The sequence below is a fragment of the Podarcis filfolensis genome, assembly GCF_964270895.1.
Source record: "Podarcis filfolensis genome assembly, chromosome: 11".
NCBI lineage: Eukaryota > Metazoa > Chordata > Lepidosauria > Squamata > Lacertidae > Podarcis > Podarcis filfolensis.
In genome coordinates, this window is record NC_139613.1 from 15,652,130 (window position 1) to 15,669,173 (window position 17,044).

The 17,044-nt window shown below is 45.8% G+C and overlaps 1 protein-coding gene across 8 annotated transcripts in view; it reads right to left on the reverse strand.

Annotated features, from left to right (window-relative positions):
• PDZD2 (PDZ domain containing 2) overlaps positions 1 to 17,044 on the reverse strand; it is a 240,176-nt gene that overhangs the window by 79,128 nt on the left and 144,004 nt on the right. For all 8 annotated transcript variants that reach the window (XM_083575459.1, XM_083575460.1, XM_083575458.1 and 5 more), the window contains one exon: positions 5,938 to 6,388. In XM_083575459.1, the coding sequence (XP_083431585.1) occupies positions 5,938 to 6,388 (451 nt within the window). The remainder of the gene's footprint in view (positions 1 to 5,937; positions 6,389 to 17,044) is intronic.

Sequence of the window (17,044 nt, forward strand, 5' to 3'; positions counted from 1 at the left end):
TCTTTAGCGAGTGGCGCAGTTGCCCAAGGTGGCAGAGGATGGGGGACAGGGAGCTGTGGCAAGATGGTGGAGGACAGAGCTGTATTATAACATGCAGCTGTCCTGTGTGCTCAGTTAGCCTGCTGCCCTCAGGTATAGTGGTTGATGCTGCCCTATCACCAGGTTCAGAGGCAAACTGTAGTTGCCTGTGCGGCTGACTCTTGAACTTGCAGCAGGGGAGACGGCCATCTTGTTTTTCACCTCAGGCAGCAAAATTTCTTGGACCTGCCCTTGCTGAATATGGCCGCTCTGTAATTCCCTCCAGCCCAGAAACAAGAAAGCCAGACAACTACAGCTATATATATATATATATATATATATATATATATATATATAATCTTTGAAGTGAACAACTGTTATTAGACTTTAAGCCTCCAGGCCAGGACTGTCTTCATTTTTACCTGAAAGTGCTTTAAAAAATAGTAAATGTGATTATTATGAAGCAAGCTGTTACCATAGAATATAACAGGAATTGATTTTCTTTTTTTTTAATAAAAGAAGCAAATAAATGCAGAGGAAGGCCTGAGAAAGCTGGGATCACTGAGCATTACGGTATACATTCTTAAAGGCTTGCATTTATTGATTATTTTTACATTAATATATATTCCTTTAGTAGGAGCTGAACATTTTCAACCACAAACTAGCCTTAGGCATTTTCCCACCTAAAGTAAAATAATTATGCTCCTGTTTTGGAGTTGCTGCTGTTGTTTTTAATAGCACACAAGAAAATAGAAACTGAAGGCAGAAAAACTGTGCCCCCTCTAGAATCCCTGCACAAAGAGACTGTTTTGTATGGACTGGCGCTGTGGGTTAAACCACAGAGCCTAGGACTTGCCGATCAGAAGGTTGGCGGTTCGAATCCTCGCGACGGGGTGAGCTCCCGTTGCTCGGTCCCTGCTCCTGCCAACCTAGCAGTTCGAAAGCACGTCGATAAATAGGTACCACTCTGGCGGGAAGGTAAACGGCATTTCCGTGTGCTGCTCTGGTTCGCCAGAAGTGGCTTAGTCATGTCGGCCACATGACCCAGAAGCTGTACGCCGGCTCCCTCGGCCAGTAAAGCGAGATGAGCGCCGCAACCCCAGAGTCGTCCACGACTGGACCTAATGGTCAGGGGTCCCTTTACTTTTACTTTATGGAGCTGCTTCACCAAGTATCAGACCACTGGTCCATCTACATCCAGTCTACTCTGATGGACAGCAGCTCTCCACAGTCTCAGGTAGGACTGCTTCCCAGAATCCACTGTCTGAGATATTTCAACTCAGGGATGGGGAGCCTGTGGCTTTCCTGGTGTTTTGGCCTCTGATCCCCACCAGCTGTTCAGAGGAAAGTGGAGGTTGGACTTCAGTACCTCCTGAAGGCCCACAAGTTCTCCACACCTGCTTCAACTGGAACTACTGAAGATTGGACCTGGAGCCCATCACCTCCTGGCAAATAGAAGGGGAAGAAATGGAGGCAGTGAGAGATTTTACTTTCTTTGGCTCCATTATCACTGCAGATAGTGACAGCAGTCATGAAATTAAAAGACGCCTGCTTCTTGGGAGAAAAGCAATGACAAACCTAGACAGCTTCTTAAAAAGCAGAGACATCACCTTGCCAACAAAGGTCTGTATAGTTAAAGCTATGGTTTTCCCAGTAGTGATGTATGGAAGTGAGAGCTGGACCACAAAGAAGGCTGATCACCGAAGAATTGATGCTTTTGAATTATGGTGCTGGAGAAGACTCTTGAGAGTCCCATGGACTGCAAGAAGATCAAAACTATCCATTCTTAAGGAAATCAGCCCTGAGTGCTCACTGGAAGGACAGATCCTGAAGCTGAGGCTCCAATACTTTGGCCACCTCATGAGAAGAGAAGACTCCCTGGAAAAGACCCTGATGTTGGGAAAGATGGAGGGCACAAGGAGAAGGGGACGACAGAGGACGAGATGGTTGGACAGTGTTCTCAAAGCAACCACTATGAGTCTGACCAAACTGCGGGAGGCAGTGGAAGACAGGAGTGCCTGGCGTGCTCTGTTCCATGGGGTCACGAAGAGTCGGACATGACTAAACGACTAAACAACATGGAGTGGAAAGTATCGCCACTGAGCTATGGGCCATCCCTTTCATGTTGGTTAGGCTTTCCCTACCAGGTGCACAGGAAAGAGTTGTTCTCCTCCTTGCATATATGTAACAGAGGATGGCCTGCAGGCACATGGTGCCATTGTGCTACTGAAGCTAAGGAGGCCTGGCCTTTTAAGCAACCTGGATGGGAAGCCATCTGGGAGCCATATGTGAGCTGCTCTGCAGATCAAGAGCAGGATATTTCTTTTTATCATAGAAGCAACTCTGCTTAACACAATGTCCGTAGTTTCCTCTAGGCTTGATTTCAGAACTAAGCTGGGAAATGTGGGTGTGAAATATCTTCACAGTTCATCGGGGGCACCAAAAATACAAACACCTAATAAGCCTGTAGTCTCCCAGTTGGTTCCCCATGGCGGGCAATTTCCTCACACGATAAAGAGGCAATGATCTGTGAAAGTGGATTAGGTGATAAATAATTGCGCCGTTTCAAATCTTCAGGTTAATCGGGTGCATCTGCAATTATCTGGTGAACTGTGTTCATGTGTGAATTCAGCCTTTAAATGGGTTTCTAAGACGTCCAGGATCAAACTGTCAGTCAGTCATTCCAGCATTTAGGAATAAGAAAATTAATCCATCACAGCCAAAATATGACAGTTTTGAATCCTTGGGGAAAGAAAATAGGCTATTAAAGAACACACAAACCCGGCAAAGCTTCCATTTCTCTTTCTTCCCTTTTATTGATTCCCTATATTTTTCTAAAACTGGTGTTAAAATGAATTCCTTAATGCAACGGTGTACTATTTCAACACATTTTTTGTGGATTGAACCCTGAGCACCAAACAACAGAAGGGGGCTTTGATCATAATAACTTATTGATAAAATTACTACAAGCAAGTATAATTGCATGAAAGAGAGACCACTAGAAGAGGAGGAGGAGGAGGAGGAGGAGGAGGAGGAGGAGGAGGAGGAAGAAGAAGAAGAAGAAGAAGAAGAAGAAGAAGAAGAAGAAGAAGAAGAAGAAGAAGAGGAGGAGGAGGAGGAGGAGGAGGAGGAGGAGGAGGAGGAGGAGAGTTTGGATTTGATATCCCGCTTTATCACTACCCTAAGGAGTCTCAAAGCGGCTAACATTCTCCTTTCCCTTCGTCCCCCACAACAAACACTCTGTGAGGTGAGTGAGGCTGAGAGACTTCAGAGAAGTGTGACTAGCCCAAGGTCACCCAGCAGCTGGATGTGGAGGAGTGGGGAAGCGAACCCGGTTCACCAGATTACGATTCTACCGCTCTTAACCACTACACCACACTAGAACAACTGGCAAAGTCTCTACTGTCAAATCTCTGGGCAATCTCCCATCAACAAAGAGTAAGGGCCATTTCACACAACACATTCTTAGGTGTGTACTTAAGACAATTGAAGTGCACAACCTATAAAAGTAAGGTGTGAATATAGTGAGCATGCATCATTCAAGTACACTCAGAAGCAAGTGGCACAGATTGGGTGTTTTCGTACTCTTCTATCCTTGCAGACATCATGTGAGCAGCTTGGTTCTTTCAAGCAAGTGGAAGGTGACTTCATTAGGGAAGGCTGCCTCACATTTTAAGATCCCACTTCTTAGAATCATAGAATTGTGGAACTGGAAGGGACCCTGAGGAATATGCAGGTGTCCCATACAGGGATGGAAACTACATCCATTGCATTATCAGCACCACACTCTAATCAATCTATCCAGGCATTCAAGAAAGAGGCAGTGAAGTTGTCTTTTGCAGGTGGGGGGGGGGGTCAATGGCAGTTCATATTTCCTCTCACACCACAGAGCCAAGAAAAAAATTCAAGGTGGGGTAGGAAGGTAGTTAAAGTACCATAAAATAAATAAATTATGGAGCCAATGTGTTGAACCAAGTGCTGAGCCAAGATTCAGCCCGGGACTTCAGAGAGCTGAGTTTGATTCCCACGCAGCCACAAAGTCCTCCTGGTAACCTTGGGCCAATCACGGTATCTCCCAGGGCCAAAGAGAGGGTTAAAAAAAGGAAGGGAGAACTCCCTGAGCAACCTAGAGGATACAAATGGTATTCTAAAGATCAGGGATGGGACACCCTATAGACATTGTTGGATTCCAACTCCAATGAGCCCACATGGCATGATCTGGGTTGGTGGGAGTTGTTGTCCAACAACTGCAGAGCCACTGGTCGCCCACATCCTTGATGTCAATATTCAGGTGTGTTTATCTCTCTTTAGTATACTTCACAGAATCCAGGGCTTAGGATTTAACATTAAGAAAGGTTTCAGGACCAAGATGTTGTATGAGCCCGGGGGGGGGGGGGGATTTCTTAAAGAAAAAGAAAAAAAAAAAGCTCAATCCAGCTGGTGGTGTTTCCAAATGACTCTTAAAAACAAAGGGTGATTGCATTAGTTCAGGTGCTTGCAATGGCTTGATAGAATGTTTAAAGACTTTGCCAAGGAAATTATGTCAGCAGCTAGGCTGCTGATATAGATAGTTCCCTGGAGCTCATTTCTGTTCGCAGGCAGCAATAACACGAGTTTTTCAGCTCATCATCTGCAAGGCCTATTTTGTGCCTCTGCATTCGGCAGCCCTTTAATCATCGAGACTCGCCAGGCTTCATGTCCCCAGCAGGTTTCCCCTCTCCTGTTATGCATGGAAAACAAATAAACTCCGCTTGCTTTCATTCAGGGAACGAAATAATGGGGGAAACAGTTTGAAGTCAGAACTCCAATAAAAAGCCGGGCAGGTCCAGATAGCTCTAATTGAGGGAATGTGGAGCAACTACATCAGTATTTCTGATCTCTACAAGGTAGAGGCGTAGGGGACTGCAGCCTATGCTGACCCCCTGACCTGTAGGAAAGGGGTGTGGGCTGGGCAGGGTCCCAAGGACCAAAAAAGAGAGGCACAGATGACTGCATATGGCCCCTAGGCTTGAAGTTTCCCATCGCTGCCTCAAATGCCTTCACATGGGGTGGTTGCTGTTGCTGGGATACTGATTCCTTGCAAAGGGCTGCATAAATTTCAGCCAGGGGCCACACTAGGACTCGGGTTGCCCAACCTCTGTAGTTAATGTCTAGTTATGGCTCAGGACCGCAATACCTCAAGGACTACCTGGACCCTGAGGTCATCCTCTGAGGATGAAAAGTCCATGAAAAGTCCGGAGAACAGGCATTTTCTGCAGGGGCTCCTTACTTGTGGAATGCTGTTGCCTTCATTATACATATTTTAGGTGACAGGAAAAGGCTTTCCTCTTTAACTAAGCCTTTAGATGATTGACATCCGATGCCCTTTTAAATATGTTGTGGGAGGGAGATTTATTAGTTTGTTATTGTTCTTATTTTTATTACGTATGTTGTGTTTTCTTTATACAGTCATACCTTGGTTCTCGAACACCTTGTGACTCGAACATTTTGGCTCCCAAACGCTGCAAACCCAGAAGCAAGTGTTCCAGTTTGTGAACTTTTTTTGGAAGTCGAAAGTCTGACGCGCCTTCTGATTGAGTGCAGGAAGCTCCTGCAGCCAACTGGAAGCCACCCCTTGGTTTTCAAAAGTACGGCTGTACTATAATTTCATGCTGTGAAGCGCCCTGAGATCTACAGGTATATGGTGGTATACACATATAATAATAATAATAATAATAATAATAATAATAATAATAATAATAATAGAGACGGAAGGGAAGAAGGTCACCATGTAAGCTTTGCGCTCTGTAGGCAATCTACCTGAACCATAATTCCAATGGAAACTGCTTTGTTATTGAACCACCTATGCTTCTGGTTGGTTGGTTTTCAATTAAAGCGACACCAGCAGCAAGAAAAATGGGGAATTAAAAAATTATTTACCTGCAGCGACAGTTCACTTGAGGTTAGGTCTAGAATCCCTCCGTCTGAAAGGCGGGAGCGGTACTGCCCTGCTGGAAACGGCGAGTCAGCTTTTTGAAGTCGATCCTCCAGTTTGCTTTCTGTGCTGGATGCCTCGGGGTGCAACCCATCCATTTCCATAAGGGTGCAATGTCCATTTCCCTGCTCAGTCCTGGAGCTGCCTTTGCCGCTTTTGTTGCCTTTGCTTTCCTTGCCCCCAGGAGGAGTTCTGGTGATGACGCCAAACTTTCTAGTCCTTTTGCCATTTTGTGCTGTCTTCCCGCTGGGCTCCGAGGTAGGCCGGGCTTTGGGTTCGTTGCTGCTGCTGTTGCTGTTGTTGCCGTTCGATGGAGGAAGAGGGGCCTTGCGCTTGATGCGACGCAACATGATCAGGTAGATGAAGCCGCCATTCCAGCACTGGTCAGCAAGGTAGCTGCAAGAAATGAAGGAGATGCACGCATTAAAAACACCCCGTTGCAAAATGCTGTGTGTTAAGCTCTCATCCAAGTCCTTTATGTTGGAGGGAATGTCAACAGAGGTTCATATTTCCTTATGTGGTGAGAATGTAAGCCTGTGCAATTATTTTGGGAAACGGTCTTTGAAGAAGTCTCTTCTATTACAAGACAAGATGATACAACCTGACCCAAGGACTGCTTTATTAAATCTGTTTATAGATGACCATAATAATTTACTGCTTAAGGACCAACTAACCTTTTCCACATCTGCAGCTAAAAATGTATTTACACAATATTGGAAAACAGCTACTAACATACATACCGTAATGTTCTATGGCAGGCATAGGCAAACTCTGGCCCTCCAGATGTTTGGGACTACAATTCCCATCATCCCTAGCTAACAGGACCAGTGGTCAAGGATGATGGGAATTGTAGTCCCAAATGTCTGGAGGGCCGGAGTTTGCCTATGCCTGTTCTATGGCATTGGCTGAGATGCTCTATGGTCATGGAACGTAAATCTGACGGAAAGACACAAATCATTGGCCCCAAACTAAGGGTGCTGGGAGTGAGGCTTCCAGCAAGCCTTGGAAAACTAACACTGCATCGCTTTTTGAAGACAGCACAATGAAGCTTGTATATTAAATCTCACCTCCAGTCATTAGATGCCCAGGTGCCAATTGGTTTATCATAATGCTTTTCTGTCTTATCGCCTCAGCTGCTTTGTCAGTAAAACGAGATAGTAATAATACGGACCTATTTTACAGGGTTGTTATAAGGTTTGCAAAGCTAATGTTTGTGAACCACACTGAGCTCTTAGGGAAAGTGTTGTGCAAAATCTAAATATAATTTCTAAGACTTATTTGCCTAATTGGGGAAGTAGGTTCCTATAACTGTGCTTATCTGCTCAGAGAACCTGAGGCTTGTGTAAAACGTTGAATTCTCTGGCTACCTGTAGACTCCCCAATCTGCACATTCCATTTGCTCAGCCCATGGTAATCCAGGTTTTAAGAGTTCTGTGAATAACATCAGAGACGTGCTCCTGCATGCAATCAATTTCTATGAAAGATTTAAACATGTTGACACCACGGAACAAATGAGAACCCCTGAACAGCATTAAGTAGGACCGAAGCTGTATCACTTCAGGCAAAGAAAATCCCAGCAGATCTTAACAGGCAGGAGGAAGCCAAGGTGTTGAAAGAGAATGGGTGGTATGGCCCTTGTGAAGAGCCTAAACACCAGGCATGGGGGACCTTTGGCCCTCCAGGTGCTGCTGAACTACAACTCCCATCAGCCTCAGCAAGCATGGTCAAGGCTGATAGGAGTTGTAGTTCAACAATATGGAGAATCCATAGTTTCCCACCCCTGCTAGCTGCAGTGCTAAAGCAATAGGAACACGCAAAGCTGTGTTACAGGCCCCATCTGCACTATATATTTAAAGCAGTACCATACCACTTTAAATAGTTACGACTTCACCCAAAGAATCCTGGGAACTGTAGTGCTGAAAGTTGTTAGGAGGCCTCCTATTCTGCTGATAGAACTTCAGTTCCCAGAGTTCCCTGGGAAGAGGGATTGATTGTTCCCACTTGAGAAATTGAAACTTGTAACTTTATACATCCAAAGCAGGCATTCCAGCCCAGAACTATGGTTCCTCCACTAAAATGACGTTTGTTTGTTTTTCTTACAAATCAAGCCATATATAAAAGGTATCTATCATCTATCTATCTATCTATCATCTATCTATCTATCTATCATCTATCTAATTTCTATACTGCCCTGCACTTGAGGATCACAGGGCAGTTTAGAATATAAAAATACATAAGACAGCTACAAGCAAAAACAATGCTCCCCCCTCAAAAAAAAACCATACAGTTAAATAGACCATAAGGTAAAGGTTAATTAGGTCCAGTCGTGGCCGACTCTGGGGTTGTGGCGCTCATCTCGCTTTATTGGCCAAGGGAGCTGGCGTACAGCTTCTGGGTCATGTGGCCAGCAAGACTAAGCCGCTTCTGGCGAACCAGAGCAGTGCATGGAAACGCCATTTACCTTCCCGCTGGAGTGGTACCTATTTATCTACTTGTACTTTGACGTGCTTTCGAACTGCTAGGTTGGCAGGAGCAGGGACCGAGCAACGGGAGCTCACCCCGTCGCAGGGATTCAAACCGCCGAACTTCTGATTGGCAAGTCCTAGGCTCTGTGGTTTAACCCACAGCGCCACCCACGTCCAATAGACCATAGATTGTTTAATTAGCCAAAAGCCTGGGAGAAGAGGAATGATTTTGCCTGGCACCAAAAGATGTGCAATGAAGGTGCCAGGCGTGTCTCCCTGGGGAGAGCATTCCACAAGCAGGGAGCCACTGCAGAAAAGACCCAGTCTTGTGCAACCACCCTGAGAGTCACAGCACTCTGCTCACCTGAAATCCCCAGCAACCTGCATTCTGAGACATCCAGCCTGCAGCGGTGCAGGTGGGACCCCATTGTGGCTATTATCCTCTAGGAGAAGGATGCTTCTCCACACTGCTTTCAGATGCCCCTTCGCATCCCATTGACTTTTCCTGCCTGGTCGGGGCAAGAGACGGAGTTTCACGCACCCAACTCTCAGCGCAGCGGCTGAGACTGGATGCCGCAGCGTCATGCAAACAGCGGCTGGATTCAATCAAGTCTCTGTTCCGTTCTGGCAGCCAGGAAGCCAAACAGGACCCCAAACCCCACTTTTGGCAGCTTGTAAAGTGCTTGAAACCAGCCAAGCTTTCAATGAATCTGGCCTCAGAGTATTCAGAGGGTTTTGTGTTTTATTTTTCAGTGTTTAAAATCCAAATACCATAAGGATTTCAGTTGGGGTTATACGGGAATTTGCTACGCGGTTCACTCTGTATATGTTCCTCTCATTATTAGCTTGGAAGCCCCGGGCTCTCATGGAAAGCTATTTATTTTTCAGTGCTGCTTTCATATTTCAAGGCGGGATTTTTGTTTTGTTTTTGGGGGTGGGGAAGAAATGAAATATTATTGCTAACCAGATTTCAGTTGAGCTGAGATATTGAAAACAGAAACTGCAATCACTGCTGTAGAACTGGAATATTCACTTCAGTTGGCGATGGGTGGATTCAATTAAAATCCTTGACATTAAGAAGCTGGTAACTGATTCCACTTAACCAACCAGTTCTTAGTACTTCTGAGTCACTATGCTAAATCATTATACCACAGATTCTCTAACATTTCTGCAGTTGGTCTCATTAGTACAGGATTTCAACAGTACTCAGGTGGTTCTCTGAATGTAGCTGCGATGGGATTGGGCACATGTAGCCTTCAGCCCCAACCCCAAAGAGAGAGGGGAAACCCCAAACCAACCAATGAGGGCTTAGCATGCTCAATGTCATGGACGGGTTGGCTGTAGAGGAATGGTGGGGGGGACCAGCTGGGGAACCCCCAGGGGAAGAAGGCTCAGAGCCCAGGGATTGGTGGTGGGACAACAAAGAGGGCATTGAGGGAGAAGACTGGGGAGAGGAATTGTTGGAAGCTGAAGAGGTAACAAGACTTAGTGAGCTGGGAGAGTCTGTGGCAGAGAGAAGTCCGGAAGCAGGGGAAACAGCTGAAGCAGGAGAGGAGGAAGGGCAAGAGGGAGAGATGAATCCATCCTACTCCCTTGACCTCTAATTTGGAACTACTCTGGGACTAAACTTGTCCACGTAGCATCACACCATATAGATGGATTTATATCTTTCACCCCACCCCCTAAGATAGGCCATGAGAAGCCCTGGACTGGATGAAAGTAAGCAGAAAGATAGTTGTGTGTGTGTGTGTGTGTGTGTGTGTGTGTGTGTGTGTGTGTGTGTGTTGACTAAAGGTTGGAGGGACAGTTCCCCTGCTTGCCCTAATGCACTTGTGTCTGCTAGACCTTTCACACAAAAATCCATTTCTGGTTTCTGTTCTCCCCACCCCCATCTTTCTTCAGTTTAATTTGCGGGGGAGACTCACTGGTCTTGTCAAACAACTGGGACCTCGGTGATCTACTGTGATCACCCAGAGTTCAACCAGTCTACCTTTCACCTACCTCTCCCTTAAGGGGGCTGTGGACAGCCCAGATCACCTCCACACCATGACATCATCAGTAATGGCCCTTGAGCTTGAACAAAGCATACAGATGGTGCCCTGTGACTGCAAGGAGAGTCATACTCTGAGCTCATCCTTCATCCCACTATTAGTAAGCACATTAGCTTTGTCATATTTCAGGTAAGGCAGGATAGTTGGCCTGAGTGGTATTCTGCTGCTCCTTCTGCTCCCTCCACCCACGCACAGCTCCAAACCACATCAGATGCAGCAAATGCAGAGTTCACATCCAGCACCCTCTGGCTGGGCTTTAGGGAGGCAACATGACCATATTTGAGGCTCTGCTACCCAGAGCTTTTCTGTATTGTGGTATCCTAGGAGAGCTATGCAAGCCATCTAATTCATGGTGCAACATGAAGCAACTGGCTCGGAATAGCATGGAGTATTTGACAGCCATGTATGGCGCTGACTGGAAACACAGATCAAACATGATATTCAAACTCTGCATTTACTGAAGTATCCCTGCAGGGAGGGAGAGCGGGGCCCTGAGCTCAGTTCCAAAAACAGCACTGCCCAACCCCTTGGAAGCTGTCCTTATATACATCCAACACCATCCCTTGGCTGATACAATCTACATGCACTTTCGTCGAAAGTAGGGTGGTCAAACAAGAAAAAAATTACTGGGTGTTCGATGACACCCATCCTTCCCCTGTGGGTGTTTTGCAAAGGGTGGAGGGAGGGACATAATGGCAGACCCAAGTAATTTTGCCCCAAAGAACTGTAAAAATAAAATGGCAGGCATGTAATTAATTCTCCGGTGTCCCTTCACACTGCTTGTGTCATAGGGCTTGTGTTTCAATCCCATGCACCAGGTCCCATCAAAACTTCAGTGACACATTGGGCTAGAATGTGCTTCACAAAGCAATTATTGTACAGTACAACACAAGGCTATTGCTGCCTCTCCTCCATTCCATCCCTGGATCCCTTAGGACATCAGGCAGCTGAGTCCCCTCAATATTCAGGGGGCATTCGGCTCCACCCCGGCTCCTTGCGGCGTTGTGCAATTTCAGAGTGTCATATGGCATCATGTGCGTGATGTCAGGGCATTGTGTGACATCACGCAGCATCAACACAGGCCCCCTCAATCCTCTTACGAAGATGGCACCTCTGCCTTAGTGCAATTTTATAGGCTATGGAGGATTGAAATAAATGCACTGACATGTGCAATCAGAAAGGGAGGTTTCTGTTATGGTACATCAGACTATTTGTACCATTCCCTTTCTTAATGATGCTCCTGCTATGAATGTTGTTGGTTATGCAGCCAGAACGGCACTGCCTGTGCACAAGATGGAGGAATCAGCAGCGGAATCCCCCAGTTTGCAGAAGTAAAGAAATAAAACATTTTGGGAACTCCCCAAATCAGCATGAAGTAGACAGAATGCTGATAAATTCCTCTTGCATCATCAAAAGAGGGAACAGATGTGTGTTAAATTTATATGCATACGTAGAAACTAACAAATAATTGCTATAATTTAAATAGAAATACAATATAACTCACCTCTCCCTCCTTATGATTCTGTAACTTTAACCTGCATTCAGAACAGAGAGTCATTCAAAGGACTCCTTCAAACAGAGGACTCCCCTCCATAAAATCACCCTATCAAGGAGTTATTTTTCAGCAGAGAGAGTCAGCCTTCGTAAGGAAGATCCTCGTCTCCTTGATCAGTCACACTCCTTGGCATCTTCAACTCAACTCTTAGCTAAGGCGTCCATTGTGATGGTAGCGCACAGTTTGGTTTATTAATGAGGACATCTGTCTCCCACCCATGGCACTACAGTTAACATAAGGCCTCTGAAGATCAAGCCCTGAAAGGAAGATCTCATCAGACAAACTGGGACATATTCAGAAGGCAAAAAAGTTATATTAAGCTCCCGTTTGGGGGCATTGTGCCACAACGCGAACATCAATCAGTTTGACTCAGCCAACCCTCCCCGTTCCCTTAAAAAAATCACTGCACAGTCCAGACTGCCACTGTCGCACAACTCTCAGCTGTACTCATTTAATTGAAGGCTTTCAGGGTGGCTTCAAATAGTAATTTTAGTTGTCAGGCAGCTAAGTGGTTTAATTAGTCATTTAATGTAATAAATTCTTGCCTCCTCTTTCAGTTGCCATAAGGCTGGAAACTAGAAAAAGGTATCACAAACCTGTAAACTGCACTCCACACCCCTTCAATTAAAACAACCGCATCTCCACAGCAGACACTGATCTACTCTGCAAACCCCAAATCAGTTTTTGATTTGAAACGCCCCCACCTGCATCAAGCTATGGAAAAGGCGGTTCCGAGACTTCACCGAGAATTGAAGAATCCTAGCCTCTCAGGTAATTCCAATTCCCATGTCTCTACATCTTCTCAGAGAGAGAAATTGTAAAAGCTGCTGAAAGTTAACTGCAGTAAGGGGCCAACTAGATGGGGCCTGGGAGACTAATTAAAATGTAATAATTAGCAGCCCTGTGCAGCTGTCAGAAAGATCAGGGAAGTGGCACTTTGGGCAAGGACGATCAACCCCTTTCTTCCCTTGCCCTCTCCCCCGTCTAAGTGACCCCCAACTCGCTTATAAAAGAAAAGGAGGGGGGAAGATGTGTGCCTTCTTCCACAGTGCTTTCAATTGAGGATCTCATCCAGTCTGCAATTTAGAGAAGGCACAGGAGCATACAGTATTTCTCTTCCCTCTCTCTTGCCCTGTTTCAATCACATTTGTGCATGCCTTTCAGGATGCAGGGCCGGCCCGAGCATTAGGCAGAGTGAGGCGGCTGCCTAAAGTGGCTACAAAATGCTGGAAGATAGAACCATGTGAGTGACCTGACCTGTTCTGTGCCCCCCCCCCCTCTAAACTAGCCCCCAGTTCTTAAGTGAAGGACTGGGTAGAAGTAGGAGTCAACTGCCAGTTCGGTTAGCTTCAGGACATGAATGAGAGGGGATGGCCTCTGCCTCAGGCAGCAAAATGAACTGGGCAGGCCCTGAATTGGTTTATCGTACACCACCAAATAACTGTAACTGTGAAGCAGCTGAATGGAGCTGTGTACAAGGTAGGCATGCCAAAACCATACACCCTTTCACTTTTTAAAAAGAACCACCTTAAGGGGATTACTTTACATAGCCTCACAGCATTGGTACAGAACATGGAATGAGAAACTTTGGCTCTTTAGTTATTTCTGGGCTACAGCTCCCATCAGCTCCAGCCAGCACAGCCCATGATCAGAGATGATGGGAGCTGTAGTCCCAGGTTCCCCATCCTTGTTAGAGAGTATGCAGCAATAGGGACACAGGAGAATAGCACGGTGTTCTGCAAGGCTGGGGTTTGGTGTTATGTGGCAGAACATAACTACAGCAAGCATGGACAGTATCTTTCCTGGCAGCTGGGTGAGAGAAGGAGAAACTCATGTCTGTCTCCAAAAGGTATTTTGCGGGTGACAAATCTGCTAACATTTCTCCTTCCCATTGTTTCCTCCAATTTCTCATGGCAAAGAGGTTACGCCACATCCCTGAAATCTGCAACAGTCCAATAGCTTAAAGGGTTTCATGGCACCTCCAAGACTAGCAACCGTATTGCGCCATGAGCTTTCATTAAATAGTCAGAGTACATTTCATCAGGTACACAAGGAAGTGGGTTCTAATCCGTGAAAGCTTAGGCTACAATAAAACTGTTAAGCCTCAAAGGTGTCACAGAACTCCTTGTTGTTCTTGCCGCAATAGGCTAAAACAGCTGCTCCTCTGGAACCTGCCTGTGGCTGTGAAGCAAGTCCCCATTACCCACCATGTTTTTACTCTCAACATCCAATTTCTTTTCGCATTTAGAGAAGAGTAGTGGAGAACAAAAGATACAGGCTTGTTCCATCATGTTATATTGACCGCAATGAACACACAACCCGATATTTCGCAAGCGACTCCTCCAAGCTTAAAACTCTAGAGGCATTTTGGCTAGTAGCCACTCTCGGAAGCGGTATGCCAGTTTCTGGAGACCACAGAAGGAGAGAGGGCTGTTGTGTTCAGGCCCTGTTTGTGGGCTTGCCATGGACATCTGGTTGACCACTGTGAGAACAAGATGCTATACTAGATAGGCCTCTGGGTTGATCCAGCAAGGCTCTTCTAATGTTCTTATCTCCTTATGTTTTCAGGTGATGAGTCAGGATCAGGTGCATTGCTGTTCTGGGGAAAGTAGAAGCCCTGATCCCTAGATCTCCTGCCCCTTCTACAGACGTATTTAACACTATTAAAAAAGACTTTGCTTACAGGGCAGCTGGGCAAAGTGAAGTGCCGTATTTGTCGCTCCATAAGATGCACTTTTTTCCTCCTAAAAAGTAAGGGGAAATGTCTGTGCGTCTTATGGAGCAAATGTGTGGTTGATCGCTGGCTCCCTGTCCGGCGCCGCCCCCTTGCCCAGGCCTTCATGGTTGAATGTTTTGCAGGCAGAGGCTGTTTGTTTCCCCAGTGACATGTGACTGGCTGATTAGATTATCTGTCTGGAAACCGCAGAAACAGCTCCCTTTCCTTTCCAAAAGAAGCTGCAGAACTGTGAGTTGAACCCCATAAAAACAGGATTTTCCCCCTTTGCAAAGTAAGCTCAACAACTTTGAGCTGATCCTCAAAAAAAGGGGCTTTTCCCCTTTGCAAAAGAAGCTACACAACTTTGAGCTGATCCTCAAAAAAACGGGGCTTTTCCCCTTTGCAAAAGAAGCTGCACAACTGTAAGCTGATTCCCCCCAAAACGGGACTTTCCCCCTTTCCTCCTCTAAAAACTAGGTGCGTCTTATGGAGCGAAAAATACGGTACATGCAAGACCCAAAATGACCTCTACCTTAGTTTGACCAGAGACACACAAATGTATTGGCCTCAAAAAAAAAAAAATCTTGCCATCACCCCACAGAGCTAAGGCACCCACCAACTTAATTTGACCAGAAGAAAAGTTAATGTACCAGCTCCACTAAATCCTCTTAGTACCCCCATAGCACGAGCCATAAATTTTATTTTGTTTTGCTTTCTTCTCTGAAAGTTGACCTTAATTTGCATCAGATATGCATGTGTTCAGATATGCAAATCAAATGCAAAATCTGGGTCTGTGCCTCAAGCCTTTTATGTACCTGCCCAGGGCCCAGTCCCACAACCCCTTTTGGGTTTTCAGTGCCATACAGCAAATGTGGATTGCAGTGCCGGTTGGTCGGCGGCCGCAGAACATGCAAGCAGCGGTCAAGGTCACCACAGGATGACTAAAAAAAAATGCCCGCCACAGGTTGTGAGGTTACCTCAAGCATTGGGGTCATTGTTAAGTGGGCAAGCTGGAGTGTGTGCTTTGATCATCCTGGCTACAACACAGTTGGCAGCAGTTTGCATAAATCCCCAAACATCTAATTCTGCCCTGCAAAGGCCCCAAGATAAAAAATGCTGTAGACTGAAAAGTGCCGGACCAATAACTAAAAATAGCTACTCCCCACACCACACCACCCCTGCAATTGTTTGCACAGGTTTAAATTTGCACTGGGGTGCAAAGGAGACGTAGAGAAGGTGCCCTTCTTATTGCTTCTAACTGTTGCCAAAGGACAAAAGCAATGGAAGAGAAAACAACCAACAAACAGAGGAGCATCCGTCTGTTAAGCATCACGCTATCTCGTTTCTGCCACACAGGCTGAGTGCTAATTGATGCTTGTCGCTGGCTGTAAATCAACATGCCTGCTTCGCTGGAACCCCTTTTGGATTTCCAAATTGGAGCCGAAGGATGTTTACTTATAACGACATTTCGGCAATTAATTCAATCTGTCAATTTCTGTTTCGTAGGGTTTGCAAGGACTCGGCAAAGCAGGCAACACCTGTTTCCACAGATAATACAGGCACGCTCCAGAAGACAAATCAGCAGCGAATACTTTAGCCTCTGCAATAATTACTTTTAATGAATGAGTCATAGTACAGAGAAGCAGACAAGCACTGCTCCTGCTTAGCCATGCAGGCTAGGTGCCTTCCAACATCTACAAAGGAGGACGTTAATGTTGCATTTCCAAAACAGAAACCCTAATCAGCCTTTGTTAAGGAAAGCTGGGTGTCTCGCAAATCACTCCCAAGATCATAACCATACGATCAGTTCAAAGCATGCTGCTTCCACTCGCTGCCCTTGCAGGATAGTCCTGGAAGTCCCAATTCAAGGATAATAATCCAGTTCACATGTAACAGATGAAGAAGGTAGCCTTGCTACAACCTTGGGGAGGACAGCTTCATAGTGTATCAGTGGTTTGTAGCTACAAAAACTAAGTAGAATCCCATGTCCAAAAGGAAGATATCACTGGATACTGGATGCTGGAGACGGACGATAGGGGAAGGTCTTGATAACTTCATAAACTTTCTAGAGGCAACTAGAAACTCTATGATAATACACAGCTATAGGGTTTCGCAGCAACACCATACTGCAAAGAAGTGGGTAATCAGCAGTTTTAAAAATCAAGGATATTGCGGGCTAACCAGCCTCATATAAGCAACATGCTGAAGTTTAGATTATGCATGCAGGGGTTAATGCCATAGAGTAAGCTCTCCTTCCAGGCTTAG